General features: G+C 48.8%; 1 protein-coding gene and 3 long non-coding RNA genes across 25 annotated transcripts in view; 3 read left to right on the forward strand and 1 right to left on the reverse strand.

The window, feature by feature from the left end:
- The window catches only part of CEP164 (centrosomal protein 164), a 64,632-nt gene extending 61,361 nt beyond the window's left edge, over positions 1–3,271 (forward strand). For 21 of the 22 annotated variants that reach the window (XM_034665834.1, XM_034665838.1, XM_034665835.1 and 18 more), the window contains 2 exons: positions 2,583–2,711; positions 2,884–3,271. In XM_034665834.1, coding sequence (XP_034521725.1) covers positions 2,583–2,711; positions 2,884–2,977 — 223 coding nt within the window. In that variant the 3' untranslated portion in view covers positions 2,978–3,271. Of the gene's footprint in view, positions 1–406; positions 755–1,633; positions 1,701–2,582; positions 2,712–2,883 lie in introns of all 22 variants that reach the window. The other variant, XM_034665855.1, reaches the window with a different exon arrangement.
- Positions 198–2,516, reverse strand: LOC109489680. The gene is made up of 3 exons (XR_004627023.1): positions 2,206–2,516; positions 1,892–2,083; positions 198–273 (listed from the first exon to the last, which is right to left on the reverse strand). It is a non-coding gene; the product is annotated as an uncharacterized LOC109489680 (long non-coding RNA).
- A 1,103-nt stretch (positions 3,272–4,374) lies between the features above and the next one.
- Positions 4,375–6,228, forward strand: LOC117803317. Its single transcript, XR_004627021.1, has 3 exons — positions 4,375–4,513; positions 5,409–5,537; positions 5,710–6,228. It is a non-coding gene; the product is annotated as an uncharacterized LOC117803317 (long non-coding RNA).
- A 27-nt stretch (positions 6,229–6,255) lies between these two features.
- LOC117803318 lies at positions 6,256–7,743 on the forward strand. The gene is made up of 2 exons (XR_004627022.1): positions 6,256–6,534; positions 6,707–7,743. It is a non-coding gene; the product is annotated as an uncharacterized LOC117803318 (long non-coding RNA).
- Positions 7,744–19,965: the final 12,222 nt, after the last annotated feature.

Raw genomic sequence — 19,965 nt, forward strand, 5'->3', positions numbered from 1 at the left:
GGGGGGGACAAGGGGGCAGCCCCTGCTGCAGCCCTGCGTGGGTGGGCCCCTGGGAGCCAGTGTCTAGAAGCAGGCACTCACTAAGGCTCGGGAGGGTTGACCCCATTGGGGTCAGGGGCCACCTGAATGTGCAGAGACCTTCCGGTGCCTTCTGAGAGGTGTTCTCCCTCTGCCATTCTGGTCTGCAATGGGGCGGAGGGCCATCTCCTCTTCCTTCCTTGCTCGCTCTCTGGAGAGGCTTTCTCCCCTCGGCCAGCTTCTGGTCTGCACCATCTGGAACACAGAAGCCCCGCTGTCCCCCTACCCCCATCAGCCGAGGCGGGCTGGGCTATGGTCAGGCAGACCAGGAGGGCGCTGCCCTGCCTGGGGCCGTCCTGCGCCCTGAAGCTGAGTCCTCGTGTTTCAGTCAAGCTGCCTGCGAGTCCCACCTTCCCCTATGAGTTCCACTACTTGAGCAGCTCCCTGCAGCGGATCAGCAGCCAGCTGAACGGTGTCCTCAGCATGCTGGGCAGTCTCAACCCGCAGCCGCCCCCACCCCTCTTTGCTTCCACACCGGCGCCCACCGCCCCCCGGAAACCCAGGAGCACCCCCATGCCCGCCTGCCCCTCCCTGGCCCGGGTCTCAGCCTGGCCGCCGGCGGTGCCCACATCCGCCCAGTGGGCCTGGGACCCAGGGCTGGGCCCTGTGCTCTCCTCCTCCGTGGCTCAAACAGTGGACGACTTCCTGGTGGAGAAGTGGCGCAAGTATTTTCCAAGTAAGCCTCCCTCCCTCCTTCCTCCTCTGCCGCCCCTTGCCGCCCCCAGCTTTGGCCTGGCCCATCCCATTTTGGGAGGAAGACTTGCAGGGGGCCCTGCAGCCACAGGCTCTGTGGGTCACGATGGTTGACCTGGAGCTTGGGCTGACTGGAGCCTGTCTGATGGGAGCCAGCGCACAGCAGAACCTGCAAGGTCATCCCTATCTTCACTGTAATAGCTGCCATCTCGTGCCTTGTACGAGGGGCCAGGCTTGAGTCCTTCTACTAACCCTCCGAGGTAGTAATACTTACCCCACCTTACAGACGAGAAAAGGGATATGCTCCAGGGTACCCGGGGAGTAAATAACACACTGGGATTTGGCCCCCTGTCTCTGTGACTTCAAGATTCTGTTATGAACCCCTTGGCCATACAGCTTTGCCCTGTTTCTGGGTGTGGGGGCCTCACCTGGTCTCTTAGTCCTTNCACCTTACAGACGAGAAAAGGGATATGCTCCAGGGTACCCGGGGAGTAAATAACACACTGGGATTTGGCCCCCTGTCTCTGTGACTTCAAGATTCTGTTCTGAACCCCTTGGCCATACAGCTTTGCCCTGTTTCTGGGTGTGGGGGCCTCACCCTGGTCTCTTAGTCCTGCTGAAGAATGTGAAAAGCCGTAAAAACAGTTATTTTGGGGAAAAAGTTACGTATCTGTTCCCTGCCTTAACCCAAATAGAAGAGTAGATTAAATTTTACACTTCCTGTCTCTCATCCGTCTCTCACCTCCAACCACTGAACCTGCCCTGTTGTGTGTGTGCGGGAGGCAGGAGGTGAGCTGGGAGATGGCCTGCTTGGGCTGGCTTCCACGACCCATTTCTGGATGATTTCCTCCCACTTTTCCAGCTGGAGTCCCCTTCCTCAGCAGCAGCCCCGCCCCACTGGAGAACAGGCTGGGTTATGTGTCTGCCAGGTAAGCCTCGCTGTGGGCTCAGGGTGCAACCACACAGGCCTGCGGCACCTCCCAGGGGAGCAGGACTCTGATCCCCTTGCCCAGAGAGCCTGCACAGGTCCCCAGGCCACGAAGTTGCCTGGGTCTGAGGTGCCTCTCCACCATCAGAGAAAAGTCTAACACACCGGGGGCTCAGCGGCCGCCGGTCTCACCTGGCCCAGCTCTGTGAGGAAGGTGCCCCGTAGCACCTGCAGGGAGAAATCCGCCTTGGCAGGACCCTGCTCCTTCCCCCGGATCTTCCTGCCCTTGAGTGGGGCTTTTGTCTTTGCCATTGAGCTCATTGCTTCATAGGCTCCCTTCTTCCCCCAATCCTGCGGAGCAACATCTGGAGTGAGAGGGGCACCCTGTGGTGAGACAGATGGGCAATTATTTAAACCTGTTGTTAATTTCCCATTCATCTTCTTCCTTGCCAAATGTATCCCCTGCCCACCCTCCACAGGCCCCCAGCCATAAGCACCCCACTTACCCTTTGGCCCACTCGGGAGCTGATGCCGGGCAGGTATTGGAGTCAACAGAGGGGAAAGCTTTTGCTGATCAGATTGGCTGGGACGAGGCAGTTGTAGGAGCCCTGATGTCAGGAGTGTTCACTCAGGGGAGGGGTGTCCGCCACCTTGTCTTTGGGGAACTGATGCTCATCATTCCAGAAGGGCATTCTGGCCAGTAAAGGAAGCTTGGAGTTGCCAAAGCCACCCCGCGAAGGCCATGGCTGGTGTATGGGGTGTGTGGAGAGGAGGAGGGAGAGGCGCTGGCGTGTGGCCGGTTGGCTGTGCCACACGTGCGTCCCCTTCCTCCAATACTCTTGCCTCTTCTCTCCCTCTCCTCACACCGGCCTCTGCTTCCCAGTGAGCAGTTGCGCCTCCTGCAGCGGGCCCACTCCCACAGCTCCAGCCCTGAGGTGGGCAGCACAGACTTTCAGAGCTTGATCGATGCTAACAGAAAGTGGCTAGAACACTACAGAAATGATGCCAAGTTGTATCCTTTGGTCCCTTCCTGCTATCATTGCTGGGATGGCTGAGATGGGCTACAGAGCTTGTGTTTGTGCCCTGGGGGTGGGGAGAGAGGGTCCGAGGAGGACCCGGTTTGGCCCTTCCCTGGACCTACATAGCTGACTTGCCTGGAGAGTTTTCCTTTACCTCGCGGCCAGACCTCTCTTGTCGTCAGTGCCCAAGCCGGCAGCGACCTCAGGCCTGCTGCAGCTGGGCATCGACGAGAACAGACTGAGGGTGTACCGCTACTGAGGCCCCAAGCCTGTCCTGCACCCAGACCAAGTGCCTGAGGACCTGCCTGCGCTCTAGTCCTTCTGAGAAAGCATTCTCCTGCCCTATTTGCTGCCTGCCCCTCTCAGAGGAACCCCGGGGGCCGGGGCTGGAAAGGATGGTACGACTGGAAACCGTAAGCTGCCCCCCTGAGACCACGTATCTCAGGCTGAAGAGAGTGGACTTCTGTGAGCTCCTGACTGGACAAGGCAACACCGACGTGGGAGCGTCCGAGCCCGGGCCCCTGCAGGACGAGGAGGAGGTATTAGGATTTGCCTTCTGAGGCCNCTGAAGAATGTGAAAAGCCGTAAAAACAGTTATTTTGGGGAAAAAGTTACGTATCTGTTCCCTGCCTTAACCCAAATAGAAGAGTAGATTAAATTTTACACTTCCTGTCTCTCATCCGTCTCTCACCTCCAACCACTGAACCTGCCCTGTTGTGTGTGTGCGGGAGGCAGGAGGTGAGCTGGGAGCTGGCCTGCTTGGGCTGGCTTCCACGACCCATTTCTGGATGATTTCCTCCCACTTTTCTAGCTGGAGTCCCCTTCCTCAGCAGCAGCCCCGCCCCACTGGAGAACAGGCTGGGTTATGTGTCTGCCAGGTAAGCCTCGCTGTGGGCTCAGGGTGCAACCACACAGGCCTGCGGCACCTCCCAGGGGAGCAGGACTCTGATCCCCTTGCCCAGAGAGCCTGCACAGGTCCCCAGGCCACGAAGTTGCCTGGGTCTGAGGTGCCTCTCCACCATCAGAGAAAAGTCTAACACACCGGGGGCTCAGCGGCCGCCGGTCTCACCTGGCCCAGCTCTGTGAGGAAGGTGCCCCGTAGCACCTGCAGGGAGAAATCCGCCTTGGCAGGACCCTGCTCCTTCCCCCGGATCTTCCTGCCCTTGAGTGGGGCTTTTGTCTTTGCCATTGAGCTCATTGTCTGCTTCATAGGCTCCCTTCTTCCCCCAATCCTGCGGAGCAACATCTGGAGTGAGAGGGGCACCCTGTGGTGAGACAGATGGGCAATTATTTAAACCTGTTGTTAATTTCCCATTCATCTTCTTCCTTGCCAAATGTATCCCCTGCCCACCCTCCACAGGCCCCCAGCCATAAGCACCCCACTTACCCTTTGGCCCACTCGGGAGCTGATGCCGGGCAGGTATTGGAGTCAACAGAGGGGAAAGCTTTTGCTGATCAGATTGGCTGGGACGAGGCAGTTGTAGGAGCCCTGATGTCAGGAGTGTTCACTCAGGGGAGGGGTGTCCGCCACCTTGTCTTTGGGGAACTGATGCTCATCATTCCAGAAGGGCATTCTGGCCAGTAAAGGAAGCTTNATCCGTCTCTCACCTCCAACCACTGAACCTGCCCTGTTGTGTGTGTGCGGGAGGCAGGAGGTGAGCTGGGAGATGGCCTGCTTGGGCTGGCTTCCACGACCCATTTCTGGATGATTTCCTCCCACTTTTCCAGCTGGAGTCCCCTTCCTCAGCAGCAGCCCCGCCCCACTGGAGAACAGGCTGGGTTATGTGTCTGCCAGGTAAGCCTCGCTGTGGGCTCAGGGTGCAACCACACAGGCCTGCGGCACCTCCCAGGGGAGCAGGACTCTGATCCCCTTGCCCAGAGAGCCTGCACAGGTCCCCAGGCCACGAAGTTGCCTGGGTCTGAGGTGCCTCTCCACCATCAGAGAAAAGTCTAACACACCGGGGTCTCAGCGGCCGCCGGTCTCACCTGGCCCAGCTCTGTGAGGAAGGTGCCCCGTAGCACCTGCAGGGAGAAATCCGCCTTGGCAGGACCCTGCTCCTTCCCCCGGATCTTCCTGCCCTTGAGTGGGGCTTTTGTCTTTGCCATTGAGCTCATTGTCTGCTTCATAGGCTCCCTTCTTCCCCCAATCCTGCGGAGCAACATCTGGAGTGAGAGGGGCACCCTGTGGTGAGACAGATGGGCAATTATTTAAACCTGTTGTTAATTTCCCATTCATCTTCTTCCTTGCCAAATGTATCCCCTGCCCACCCTCCACAGGCCCCCAGCCATAAGCACCCGACTTACCCTTTGGCCCACTCGGGAGCTGATGCCGGGCAGGTATTGGAGTCAACAGAGGGGAAAGCTTTTGCTGATCAGATTGGCTGGGACGAGGCAGTTGTAGGAGCCCTGATGTCAGGAGTGTTCACTCAGGGGAGGGCCGGGGGGGGTGTCCGCCACCTTGTCTTTGGGGAACTGATGCTCATCATTCCAGAAGGGCATTCTGGCCAGTAAAGGAAGCTTGGAGTTGCCAAAGCCACCCCGCGAAGGCCATGGCTGGTGTATGGGGTGTGTGGAGAGGAGGAGGGAGAGGCGCTGGCGTGTGGCCGGTTGGCTGTGCCACACGTGCGTCCCCTTCCTCCAATACTCTTGCCTCTTCTCTCCCTCTCCTCACACCGGCCTCTGCTTCCCAGTGAGCAGTTGCGCCTCCTGCAGCGGGCCCACTCCCACAGCTCCAGCCCTGAGGTGGGCAGCACAGACTTTCAGAGCTTGATCGATGCTAACAGAAAGTGGCTAGAACACTACAGAAATGATGCCAAGTTGTATCCTTTGGTCCCTTCCTGCTATCATTGCTGGGATGGCTGAGATGGGCTACAGAGCTTGTGTTTGTGCCCTGGGGGTGGGGAGAGAGGGTCCGAGGAGGACCCGGTTTGGCCCTTCCCTGGACCTACATAGCTGACTTGCCTGGAGAGTTTTCCTTTACCTCGCGGCCAGACCTCTCTTGTCGTCAGTGCCCAAGCCGGCAGCGACCTCAGGCCTGCTGCAGCTGGGCATCGACGAGAACAGACTGAGGGTGTACCGCTACTGAGGCCCCAAGCCTGTCCTGCACCCAGACCAAGTGCCTGAGGACCTGCCTGCGCTCTAGTCCTTCTGAGAAAGCATTCTCCTGCCCTATTTGCTGCCTGCCCCTCTCAGAGGAACCCCGGGGGCCGGGGCTGGAAAGGATGGTACGACTGGAAACCGTAAGCTGCCCCCCTGAGACCACGTATCTCAGGCTGAAGAGAGTGGACTTCTGTGAGCTCCTGACTGGACAAGGCAACACCGACGTGGGAGCGTCCGAGCCCGGGCCCCTGCAGGACGAGGAGGAGGTATTAGGATTTGCCTTCTGAGGCCAAGGGGCCTGCAGGGCACACTGCACTTGGGACTCCTGTGGTTACGTGTGTATGGTCCTAATTCTCCAGAACGAAGCTCTGTACCCTGGCACCAGGCTCTAATACCTCAGCCTCAGAGAGACAGACCGNGAGTTGCCAAAGCCACCCCGCGAAGGCCATGGCTGGTGTATGGGGTGTGTGGAGAGGAGGAGGGAGAGGCGCTGGCGTGTGGCCGGTTGGCTGTGCCACACGTGCGTCCCCTTCCTCCAATACTCTTGCCTCTTCTCTCCCTCTCCTCACACCGGCCTCTGCTTCCCAGTGAGCAGTTGCGCCTCCTGCAGCGGGCCCACTCCCACAGCTCCAGCCCTGAGGTGGGCAGCACAGACTTTCAGAGCTTGATCGATGCTAACAGAAAGTGGCTAGAACACTACAGAAATGATGCCAAGTTGTATCCTTTGGTCCCTTCCTGCTATCATTGCTGGGATGGCTGAGATGGGCTACAGAGCTTGTGTTTGTGCCCTGGGGGTGGGGAGAGAGGGTCCGAGGAGGACCCGGTTTGGCCCTTCCCTGGACCTACATAGCTGACTTGCCTGGAGAGTTTTCCTTTACCTCGCGGCCAGACCTCTCTTGTCGTCAGTGCCCAAGCCGGCAGCGACCTCAGGCCTGCTGCAGCTGGGCATCGACGAGAACAGACTGAGGGTGTACCGCTACTGAGGCCCCAAGCCTGTCCTGCACCCAGACCAAGTGCCTGAGGACCTGCCTGCGCTCTAGTCCTTCTGAGAAAGCATTCTCCTGCCCTATTTGCTGCCTGCCCCTCTCAGAGGAACCCCGGGGGCCGGGGCTGGAAAGGATGGTACGACTGGAAACCGTAAGCTGCCCCCCTGAGACCACGTATCTCAGGCTGAAGAGAGTGGACTTCTGTGAGCTCCTGACTGGACAAGGCAACACCGACGTGGGAGCGTCCGAGCCCGGGCCCCTGCAGGACGAGGAGGAGGTATTAGGATTTGCCTTCTGAGGCCAAGGGGCCTGCAGGGCACACTGCACTTGGGACTCCTGTGGTTACGTGTGTATGGTCCTAATTCTCCAGAACGAAGCTCTGTACCCTGGCACCAGGCTCTAATACCTCAGCCTCAGAGAGACAGACCGTTTTCTTTTTCTTTTTGTAAGTCTCCTTTCTTGAGCACTCTATCTCAGGATTGGGCCCAGAGCCCTGCCAGAGGTTGCTGGAAGTTGGCCCCCAGACGTTCTGCTGCCTCTCCTCCCTCTGCTGGCTCTGCTTTCCTCAGGGGTGCTCTGTTCCCTCCCCTCCGGCTCCCCCCCAGAGAACCCCCCACTCCCCCCAGCTTGAGTCTCAGGTCGCAAGAAGAAGCCAACAAGCCATAGGAAAAGTCTGGGATGGCTTTGGGTCTGCACCTGGGTTTTCTCTTTCTGGACCACCATGGGGAGAGTTGTGGGTTCTCGTTTCCACCTGCCTGGCAGCCCTCCTCCCAGCTCCCTGCAGTCCTGCTTCCCAGCAGAGGGCTTCTGGGGCCTGCTGCGATGTTGTCAGACACCTGTCCTGTCCCATCGTTTAAATAACACGTTCCCGTGGTTGTCTTGAAAGCTGTGGGGCTGCCCTTGCCTCTCCACTGCACAGACACCAAGCCTCTGCCAGCTAGCCTACCACTCATTTCTTTGTCAGGGACTAAGAAACTTTTTACCCCACCCCACACACAATTTTTAAGCATCAGTCTACCATAGAGAAAGTCCATTTGGTTATTTGGTTCATCCCATGTGCTTTGGGGCTAGCGTGCGTGTTACAGCCAACTCTGGTGACAAGCCTGTCAGGTGTCAGCCTGGAGATGTGTTTCCTATATCAATTAAATCCCTGCAGGTCCATTTGCTACAAGGCAATCGTGTGAATGTCTCCTTCTCTTTGAAGGCCTTTGCTTCCTTCCTCTTAAGAGTAAAGAAAGGGAAAATGAACATTCACAGACCACCTCTAATCTACTCCTGACAACAAACCGGTATCTAGGTGTATGGACGAAAACCCAGAGGCTCGGAGACCCGGAAGGGCCTGAGGTCCTGAAGGAAGTAGCCCAGTTACCACCCAGCGCAGAGCCCCCAGCCCCATCTGTGCCCCCAGAGCTCCCTTCCCCTGCTGCGTGGAAGGCTCGGGAAGTGCTGATGTGCTCCATCTCTCCCTCCCCCCACCCCCACTCTGCCACCTACCAGCTGGAGACTCATTGTGCTCATTGGCCTCCCAGAGGCCATTTGGCATTGTTTTCTGCATGCACACAAATGAAAGTTAAGCCCCCCCGAAGTGCTAAGCTGGCAAAGTTAGGCGGGTTTTGTTTTCTGCTCCGGTGCTGTGAGCAGCCAACATAGTTTTGGGTTTGTAGCAACAAAATTGCTGGGCGAACCAACCGAGGCGGCCCTGTTTCATGGATTTGCATAAGAAAACCAACTTAAAACATACAAATTAACCCAGCCTCCTCTGTGTCGCAGGGTCCTAGCTGCTCTGATGAAGGGAGGGAGGAAAGATGCTAATATTTGTCAAATACCTTCCGTGTGTAGGTGCTTTTCAAATAGTATCTCATTTAACCCTCTTAACCTGTGAAGTTGGTATTATCTTACAGATGGGGGGCTTCAGGCTCAGAGAGGTTAAATGACTACAGCTAAGGTTCACCCAGGATTTGAACCTAGATCTACACGTCTCTAAAAGCGGAGTTGTGTTGAGCCTGCTCCCCTAGGTCAGCACCTTCTGTCCTCCTGACTCACACACCAGTCCTGGCCCGCTTGGTCTGAAGACCTGGGTCCCAGGGAGGGAATGGCTTCGAGCTGGGTGAGTAAACCGCCACCCCCCACCCCGGGCCAAGCTTTACAAGGGGACTTTTTCCAAAGACTCCAAAACTGTCCCATCTCTCCCCTTAGAGACTCTGAAAATCTAGCTGGGGAATCTAGAATCCTAGACCTTTGTAGCTGAATGGAACCTTGCAGTTCGGCCCATTCATGTTTATAGGGTCAGAAACAGCCGAGAGAGATTAGGCAAGTTACCCAAAGTTACACTCAGGGTGTGGCAGAAGTGCGACCAAAACTGAGGAGTCCTGACTCCCAGCCTGCGGCTTCAGGAAAGAGTGTTTTAAAAAAAGATACTTATTTTGAACAGGCTACATGTTCACAGGGTTCAGTATTCAAATGACACAAAAGTCAGTCCATCATGGGCCAGTCTTCTCCTTGAAGGTTCCTTCTGGAGATTTTATGCAAATACAAGAAAAGAAAGGGCAGTGTTTTGATCTTCTTCCCTTTTACTGGTGGGGTAAGGGTCATTCCTAACCTAGGATCAGACAATCTCCCAAAGCTCTTTTGTCAGATGTTCATTGACTATTTTCTTAAGGGAACAAGCAGTGTGGGGAATGGCGGCCACTGGGCCATGCAAACTTCCACACAAAGCGGCAGCCTGGGGAGGGGGAAATAACCCTGACCTTAGGATACCTGGGTGTACCTGTGGCTGGAACACTACAAGCTCTGTGACCTGAACAAGTCCCTTCCAGGCCTGTGTCTCCCCTGGTTAAAACTCAAATCCTAAACCCACATTCTATGGATGAAGCAGGGTGGCCTTGGGTGGGGAGCTGCTCTTATCCAGAGGGAGGCTGGAAAGCCTCCAGTGGCCTAAGATAGGCTTTGGTGGGGAGGGTGACTGGTGGGGGTTTCTAATCCCACCACCTTTTTTTCCCCCCCCCTTTTTTTTTTTTTTTTTTTTTTGGTGGGGGGAGGTAGAGAAGTGATGATTCAAAAATGGAGCGCCTAGCATCACCAGTGTCCTGAAGACTGGGAAGATCCCTTTGTTCCTCCTTTTGTCTTGCATATCCTGCCTCCCCCATTGAATCTGCCACCTGGAGCGGATATATTCCACAGAGGGCCCGGTGAAGGGCAGTGGAACACTGTTTGCCATGATGGAGGAGAGCAGGAGGCGCCTGCTCTTGGGAGGTAGGATGCAGAGGGACAGAGTGAGGTGTTGCACTCTCATGATTAAAAGCAGAGGGGGCATGAGTCAAACAAGAGTTGCCACTTTATCCTCTCTGTGCCTCAGTTTTCATATCTGTAAAATGGGATGACCTATCCCTTAAAGTGGTTGGGAGGATTAAAGAAGTTAATCCACATAAAGTCCTCAAAACAGTGTTCAACGTATAGTAGGGCAGTGACCTCACCAAGATAACAACATAGGTGATTCCTGACTTCACGCCTCTTCATAAGAACAACTAGCAACGATTCGCGGACAAGACACCACTGAGAGAATCCTAGAACACAATGCCGAGGCTGAAGCCCCCCCTGCAGCACAGAGACCAAGACAAACTGCATTGGAAGGGTAAGAGAAGTGGCTACCTGCAACTTTACTGCCCCTCCCCCAGGCCAGGGTAGCACCACAGTGAGAGGTCCCCCCGAACCTACAGTTCCTCCAAGGGAGAAGAGTTCGGGCTAGACATCCAGTTCCCCCAGCACTGTGGGTCCCTTTGTGGGAGCCCCTACTGTGGTTTTGCCCCACGGGGATTGCAGGGGAATCTGTGACGTAAGTGGGGAAGGACTTCTAACAACCAGCACTTAGATCTTGGCCAACCAAGTTCATACTCGCAGGGCCCAAGTAGTAATCCCAACCAGTGGCTTTACTCAACTGCAAAACCAAGTCAGTGGTACGGTCTGACCGGGGAACCAGGTGGGGTGCGTGTCTGCTTGATTCAAGTCCTCCTCCTCAAAGAAGAGTTTTAGGCTCTGTAGCCTGGTCTGCCCATGCCCAGGCAGCAGAGCTGGTGATAGCCCCACCAGCTGTGGAGTGTGGCTCCCAGCCCCTCCTGATCAGAAAGCTGGTTTGGGAAAAATTTGAGAGTTGCCTGAAGGGGGCTCTCCAAGTTTCACTGGGGCTGGAGAACTGAATCCTGGCCACACTTGCTATGGAGCACGGTCCTTGGCCCCATCTGATAGGAAGGGCTGGTAAGAATACCTGGAATCTTCTGCATAACCCAGCAATACTTGAACTGAGAGGCAAGTGTGCGGAACTGGCCACCCCTAGAGCAAAGCTGGTGGCCCTGTTTGATCAGGGAAGTTGGGGCATGGGTCAGCTTGAGTCAAGACCACAGAGAGCCTTAACGGCCTTGGGGCTGCTTCTCCTACTGCACCTCGGCTGGGAAACTAAATTCATAGTCCCACTTACAGCTGAGTACAGCCTTCAAGCCCACCTGACTAAGGAGCCTTACCAGAGCACAGAGGAAGCTGCACGGCCCACCTAGCAGCCGTGTTTATAGTGGCACTTGAGCAGAGAGCATAGCCTGTGGCTTCCCCTGTCAGCAGAGCAGAATTGGTGGCCTCATCTGACCAGGATATTCAATGCACACTCTTGCCTGGTTTGGTTCCCAAGACTGTGAACCATGCAGACCCTGGGTTCTGTCCTGCTGACTGGCCAGAGCAGGGAAGCAAATTCATAGCCTCACCTGCTGCAAAGTATAGTACCCAGTCCTAGTAAGCCTGACAGGAGAATTTAGGCAACCATGGAGCTCATCCTGTAGCCTCACTTGGGCAGGGAAGCAAGCCAACCGTCCTATCCAGCTGTTTTCAGCCAGTGGTATACCCAACACCCTTGATCTCAGAGCTTAAACAGTTGCCTTGTCCAAAAATAGACCTATAGCAGGCTTCACTACCCAAGTCATTACCAGCAGACTTGTCCAGAAGCCCAAACTGAGCTGACCTTTGAAATACTGACACTGCCAAAGCAAACCTGCACAGTCTGGAAGAGAAGACCACTTACTCAAATGGAGATACCAACATAAGGAATCAGGAATCATGAAAAATCAGACAAATGTGATACAACCAAAGGAAACAAATAAAGCTTAATAACTTACTCTAAAGAGATGTAGATCTAGGAACTGCCAAAGAATTCAGAAGAATCCTCTTACAGTAGTTTAATGATTATAAGAATGCACAGATAACTAAATAAAATTAGGAACAGTTCATGAACAAAACGAGATATTCAACAAAGAAACAGAAACCATCAAAAAACCCAAACAAATCCTAGGGCTGAAAAAAATACAATAACCACACTGAAGAATTCAATCAAAGCTTCAAAAGTAGAACCAACCAGGCAGAAGAAGAATCAGTGACCTGGAAGACAGGACATTTGAAATTACCCAGTCAGAGGAGCAAAAAGGAAAAAAAGAATGAAAAAGACTGAAGAAAGACAGTGGGGCTTATAGAATAAATGAAACAATATTCACATTATGGGAATTCCAGAAGAAGAGAAAGGGACAGAAACTATATTTAAAGTAATAATAGCTGAAAAGTTCCTAAACTTGGGGAAAGAAATAGACATCTAGATCCAAGAGGACCAAAGGACCCCAAATAGGAACTCAAATAGGGCTACACTGAGACACATTAAATTACTAAAAGCTGAACACAGAATTTTATTTAATTTTTAAAAAAGATTTATTTGAGAGAGAGCATGTGTGCATGTGCTCCTGTGGGGGGAGGGGCAGAAGGGGTGGGGGAGAGAATCCCAGGCAGACTCCCTGCCAAGTGTAGAGCCTGACCTGAAATCATGACCCGAGCCAAAACCAAGAGTCAGACAGTCAACCAACTGGGCCACCCAGGCGCACCTAAACACAGAGTTTTAAAAGCAGCAAGAGAAAAGTATACACAAGTGACCCTCCATAAGACTTTCTGGCAGACTACTCAACAGAAAATTTTCAGGCCAGAAGAGAATAGGATGGCATATTAAAAACATTGAAGGGAAGGAACTGTCAACCAAAAATACTATACCCAGTGAAGCTGTTCTTCACAAATGAAGTAGGGATAAAGACTTCCCCAAACAAAAGTTGAGGGAATTCATCACCAATAGATGTGCCTTCCAAGAAATGATGGAGTTCTTTGTGGAAATAAAAGGACACTAATTAACATCATAAAAACAAGGCATTGTAAAATTCAGTGATAACGGTAACTATATAGTCAAAGTTAGATTCTGTAATATGTTAAAGGTGGTGAATAATTCACTTACAACTAGGGTTTAAAAGTTACCAACAGAGTTCCGGTCTGGGACAGCAAGGTTGGAAGACCCCGAACTCACCTGCTCCATGGACACACCAAATCTACACCTATTTATAGAGGAATTCCTTTCAAAGAAGAACTGAGGGCTGACTGAAGAGCTTCTGCGCAACAAAAGATAGACCATATAGAGAATGGCAAGAGAGAAGGAGACACAGTTACAAAGGGAGCCCCCACACCTATGTTATGAACTGCAGTGGGGAGAGATAGGATGAGGGACCTGGAGCAGATTCGTCTACCCTGGGGCACAGAAAAAAAAAAAAAAGCCACAGTTAAAAGGGCAACTGGAATAAAAGAACTACCCCTAAGACCTTGCCAAATGGCTGGGGAGCTGTTGGAGCTCTCGTGGGGGAGGGGTTTATGAACATCACTGTCTGCATTCCCCCTCAGTCTTAATAGCACTGACAGGAGTAAGGTCTGGACACCCTAGCTGGCCTACCACTTCAGCAAGCACCAGGGCCCTAGCCCACACTAGCCCCAGCCATCCCACCAAGGTGGCCCCAGTGCAGCCCACACAGGACACCTCTGATCAGTACTCACTACAGTTCTAGTCTTTGCATCAAGCTTATATAGGCACAAAGCACCCCCGAAGGCTCCAGGCTTATACCATTTTGGCTCCAATTGCCCTGTCAGATTACCCCGTGTGCTGAGCACCTTGGGACATCCTACCTTGCACCCATTTTAGTTTCAGCTGTCCTCCCAGGGCCCCCTCTATGCAGAGAGCCCCAGGACCTCCTTGGCCTGTACTTACTTCAACTACAGTTGTTCTGTCAGGGCTGTTGCACAGAGAGCCCTGGGACTGCCCCAGCCTATGCCCACTTCAGCTCTGACCATCCCACTAGTGCAGTGCCAGCACAAGTGCCCAGGATCCCCAACCTATACCAGCCACAGTTCCAGCCAGCCAGCCAGCCAAAGTCACCAGGCACACAGTCTACACAGGGATGATCATACAACAAGACCATTCCTTCAAGTTTAGAAGTGGCTATGCCACCTAATTCAGAAAGAAGAACAGAAAAAGCAAAATGAGGAAACAGGAATATGCTCCACATGAAAGAATAAGACAAAACCTTAGAAAAAAAAACCTAAATGAAACAGAGATAAATATGCTTGATAAAGAGTTTAAAGTAATGATCATAAAGGTGAGTCTCAGACTGAAGAGTAGAATAACTCAGGGAGAACTTTAACAAGATAGACAATATAAAAAAGAACCAATCAGTTGAAGAATACAATCAGAGAAATAAAAAGTGCACAGAGGGAATCAATGCTATATTAGTGGAGGCACAGGAATGGATCAATGATCTGGAAAACAGGATAATGGAAAACACCCAAGCTGAACAGCACAAAGGAAAAAAAAAATAATGAGGATAGGTTAAGGGATGTCTCAGACAACATCAAGCAAACAAACATTTGCATTATCAGGGCCCCAGCAAAAGGGAAAAAGAAAGGGGCAGAAAACTTATTGAAGAAATAATAGCTGAAAATTTTCCTAACCTGGAGAAGGAAAGAGACATCCAGCTTCAGGAAGAACATAGTTCCAGACAAGATAATCCCAAGAAGGTCCACACCATGACATATTATTATTAAAATGTAAAAGGCTAAAGAAGAAGAATTTTAAAAGCACGAGAGAAGCAAAAATTTACATAAAGGGAAACCCCATAAGGCTCTCAGCTGATTTTACAGCGGAAAGTTTGCAGGCCAGAAGAGAGTGGTATGATATTTTCAAAGTTCTGAATGGAAAACACCTATAACCAAAAATACTCTACTTAGCCAGGTTATCATTCAGAAATTAAGGAGAGTGAGTTTCACAGACAAAAGTTAAAGGAGTTCATCATCACTAAACTAGCCTTACAAGAAATATTAAGGAGACTTCTTTAAGTGGAAAAGAAGAGGCCATAGTTAGAAGAAAATTATGAATAAAAGGATGGAAAATATGATAATAAATGCATAAAATGTGGAGGGGGTGAATAAAGTTTTTTAAGAATGTGTTCTAACTTAAGTGACCATCAACTTAATACAGACTGCTATATACTTAGCATGTTATATACGCATGTCATGGTAACCACAAACCAAAAACTACAACAGTTAAACAAAAAAGAAAGAGAAAGGAATCCAAGCATAACCCCAAAGAAAATAATCGCAAAGAAAGAGAGCCAGACAAAAACTACAAAAACAACAAGAAGCAATTAACAAGATGAGAATAAATACATACCTATCAATAATTACTTTAAATGTAAATGATCTACATGTTCCAATCAAAAGACATAGGGTGGCAGAATGGATTAAAAAAACAAGTCTTGTGTATATGGTGCCTGCCAAGCATTTCAGACCTAAAGACACATACAGACTGAAAGCAAAAGTATGGAAAAAGATATTCCATGCAAGTGGAAAGGAGAAAAAAAAAAGCTGGGTAGCATTTTTATATCAGACAAAATAGTCTTTTAAACAAAGACTATAACAGACATAGAAGGGCACTGCATAAAGGGTCAATCCAACAAGATATAAAAACTATAAACATCTATGTATCCCAAATTGGAGTACCTAAGTACATAACGCGAATATTCACAGACAAAAAGGGAGAAAATTGACACTAATACAATAATAGTAGGAAATTTTAACACCCCACTTACATCAATGGCTAGATCATCCATGCAGAAAACCAATAAAGAAACAGTGTCTTTGAATGACACAATAGACCAGGAGGATTTAACAGATACATGCAGAACATTCCATCTGAAACAGCAAAATATACATTCAAGTGCATAGAGAACATTTTCTAGGATAGATCACATGTTAGGCCACAAAATAAGTCTCCATAAAGTTAAGAAGATTGAAATTATATCGTGCATCTTTTCTGACCACGAGTGTATGAAACTAGAAATCAATCGTAAGAAAACAATTGGAAAAAACCCCACAAACACATGAGGCTAAACAATATGCTACTAAATAACAAATGTATCAACAAAGAAATCAAAGAGGAAATTGAAAAAAATAAATGGAGGGTATTAAATGAGAAAAATAAGCAACCAAGAATACTTTATCCAGCTAGACTGTCATTGAAAATAGAGAGATTAAAAACTTCCAGAACAAGCAGAAACTAAAAAATTTGCAATCACTGAACCAGCCCTACAAAAAATATTGAAAGGGGTCCTCTAAGCAAAGGGAAAGCCCAAAAATAACATAGACCAGAAAGGAACAGAGACAATATACAGTAACAGTCACCTTACAGGCACTACAATGGCACTAAATTCATATCTTTCAATAGTTAACCTGAATGTAAATAGGCTAAATGCCCCAATCAAAAGACACAGGGTATAAGATTGCATAAAAAGCAAGACCCATCAATATGCTGTCTGCAAGAGACTTATTTTGGACCCAAAGACACCTCCAGATTTAACGGATGGGAGTGGAAAACCACTTATCATGCTAATGGACATCAAAAGAAAGCTGGGGTGACAATCCTTATATCAGAAAAATTAGATTTTAAACCAAAGACTGTAGTAAGAGATGAGGGAGGACACTATATCATACTTAAAGGGTCTATCCAACAAGAAGACCTAACAATTATAAATATTTATGCCCCTAACATGGGAACAGCCAATTATATAAACCAACTATTAACAAAATCAAAGAAACACATCAACAATACAATAATAGTAGAGGACTTTAACACTCCCCTCACTGAAATGGACAGATTATCTAAGCAAAAGATCAACAAGGAAAAAAGGGCTTTAAATGACACACTGGACCAGATGGACTTCACAGATATATTCAGAACATTCCATTCCAAAGCTACAGAATACACATTCTTCTCTAGTGCACATTCTCCAGAGTAGACCACATCCTGGGTCACAAATCAGGTCTCAACCAGTACCAAAAGATTGAGATCATTCCCTGCATATTTTCAGACCACAGTGCTTTGAAACTGGAACTCAATCACAAGAGGAAAGTTGGGAAGAATTCAAATACATGAAGGCTAAAGATCATCCTACTAAAGAATGAATGGGGCAACCAGGAAATTAAAGAAGAATGAGAAAAAAATTCATGGAAACAAATGAAAATGAAAACACAACTGTTCAAAATCTTTGGGACGCAGCAAAGGTGGTCCTAAGAGGGAAGTATATAGCAATATAAGCCTTTCTCAAGAAACAAGAAAGGTCTCAAATATACAGGCTAACCCTACACCTAAAGGAGCTGGAGAAAGAACAGCAAATAACATAGACCAGCAGAAGAGAAATAATAAAGATCAGAGCAGAAATCAGTGAAATAGAAACCAAAAGAACAGTAGAAGAGATCAACAAAATTAGGAGCTTGTTCTTTGAAAGAATTAATAAGACTGATAAACCCCCAGCCAGACTTATCAAAAAGAAAAGACAAAGGCCAAAATAAATAAAATCATGAAAGAGGAAAGATCACAACCAACACTGAAGAAAAACAAACAATCATGAGCAACTATATGCCAACAAATTAGATAATCTGGAAGAAATGGATGCATTCCTAGAGATGTATAAACTACCAAAACTGAACCAGGAAGAAATATAAAACCTAAACAGACCCATAACCAGCAAAGAAATTGAAGCAGTCATAAAAAATCTCCCAACAAACAAGAGCTCAGGACCAGATGGCTTCCCAGGGGAATTCTACCAAACATTTACAGAAGAATTAATACCTATTCTTCTGAAACTGTTCCAAAAAATAGAAATGGAAGGAAAACTTCCAAACTCATTTTATGAGACCAGCATTACCTTGATCACAAAACCAAAGACCCCACCAAAAAGAATTACAGACCAATATCCTTGATGAACATGGATTCAAAAATTCTCACCAAAACACTAGCCAATAGGATCCCACAGTACATTAAAAGGATATTCACCATGACCAAGTGGGATTTATTTCTGGTTTGCAAGGTTGGTTCAACATCCACAAATCAATGTGATACACTACATTAATAAAAGAAAGGACAAGAACCATATGATAGTCTCAATAGATGCAGAAAAAGCATTTGACAAAGTACAGCATCTATTCTTGATTAAAACTCTTCACAGTGTAGGGATAGAAGGTACATACCTCAATATCATAAAAGCCATCTATGAAAAACCCACAGTGAATATCGTTCTCAATGGGGAGAAACAGATCTTTTCCCCTAAGGTCAGGAACATGTCAGGATATCTATTATCGCCACTGCTAGTCAACACAGTACCAGAAGTCTTAGCTTCAGCAATCAGACAATAAAAAGAAATAAAGGGCATCCAAATCAGCAAAGAAGTCAAACTCCCACTCTTGGCAGATGATAGGATACTTTTTGTGGAAAACCCAAAAAACTCCCCCCAAAACTGCTAGAACTCATACAGGATTCAGTAAAGTGGCAAGATATAAAATGCACAGTAATCAGTTGCATTTCTATACACCAGCAACGAGACAGAAGAAAAAGAAATTAAGGAGCTGATCCCATTTACAATTGCACCAAAACCCATAAGATACCTAGGAATAAATCTAACCAGAGAAACGAAGGATCTGTACTCAGCAAACCACAGAACACTCATGAAAGAAATTGAGGAAGACACAAAGGAATGGAAAAACTTCCTATGTTCATGGATTGGAATAACAAATATTGTGAAAATGTCTATGCTACCTAGAGCAATCTACACATTCAATGCAATCCTTATCAAAATACCGTCACTTTTTTTCACAGAAACAGAACAAATAATCCTAAAATTTGTATGGAACTAGAAAAGACACCGAATATCCAGAGGAATGTTGAAAAAGAAAACCAAAGCTGGTGGCATCACAATGCTGGACTTCAAGCTCTATTACAAAGCTGTAATCATCAAGACAGTATGGCACTGGCACAAAAACAGACACATAGATCAATGGAACAGAATAGAGAACTCAGAAATGGACTCTCAGCTCTACGGTCAACTAATCTTTGACAAAGCAGGAAAGAATATCCAATGGAAAAAAAGTCTCTTCAACAAATGGTGTTGGGAAAGTTGGACAGCCACATGCAGAAGAATGAAACTGGACCATTTCCTTATGCCATACACAAAAATAGACTCAAAATGGATGAAAGACCTAAATGTGAGACAAGAATCCATCAAAATCCTTGGGGAGAACATAGGCAGCAATCTCTTTGACCTTGGCCACAGCAAATTCTTCCTAGACACATTGCCAAAGGCAAGGAAGCAAATAAACTACTGGTACTTCATCAAGATAAAAAGCTTTTGCACAGCAAAGGAAACAGTTGCCAAAACCTAAAGACAACTGACAGAATGGGAGAAGATATTTGCAAATGACATATCAAATAAAGGGCTAGTATCCAAGATCTATGAAGAACTTATTAAACTCAACACCCAAAGAACAAATAATCCAATCAAGAAATGGGCAGAAGACATGAACAGACATTTCTTCAAAGACGCTATCCAAATGGCCAACAGACACATGAAAAAGTGCTTAACATCACTCAGCATCAGGGAAATACAAATCAAAACCGCAATGAGATACCACCTCACACCAGTCAGACTGGCTAAAATTAACAAGTCAGGAAATGACAGATGTTGACAAGGATGTGGAGAAAGGGGAACCCTCTTACACTGTTGGTGGGAATGCAAGCTGGTGCAGCCACTCTGGAAAACAGTAAGAACAGGAGGTTCTTCAAAAAGTTAAAAATAGAGCTACCGTATGATCCAGGAATTGCACTACTGGGTATTTACCCCAAAGATAAAAATGTAGTGGTCTGAAGGGGCACCTGCACTCCAATGTTCATAGCAGCAATGTACACAATAGCCAAACTATGGAAAGAGCCCAGATGTCCATC

The sequence above is a fragment of the Ailuropoda melanoleuca genome, chromosome 8, assembly GCF_002007445.2.
Source record: "Ailuropoda melanoleuca isolate Jingjing chromosome 8, ASM200744v2, whole genome shotgun sequence".
NCBI lineage: Eukaryota > Metazoa > Chordata > Mammalia > Carnivora > Ursidae > Ailuropoda > Ailuropoda melanoleuca.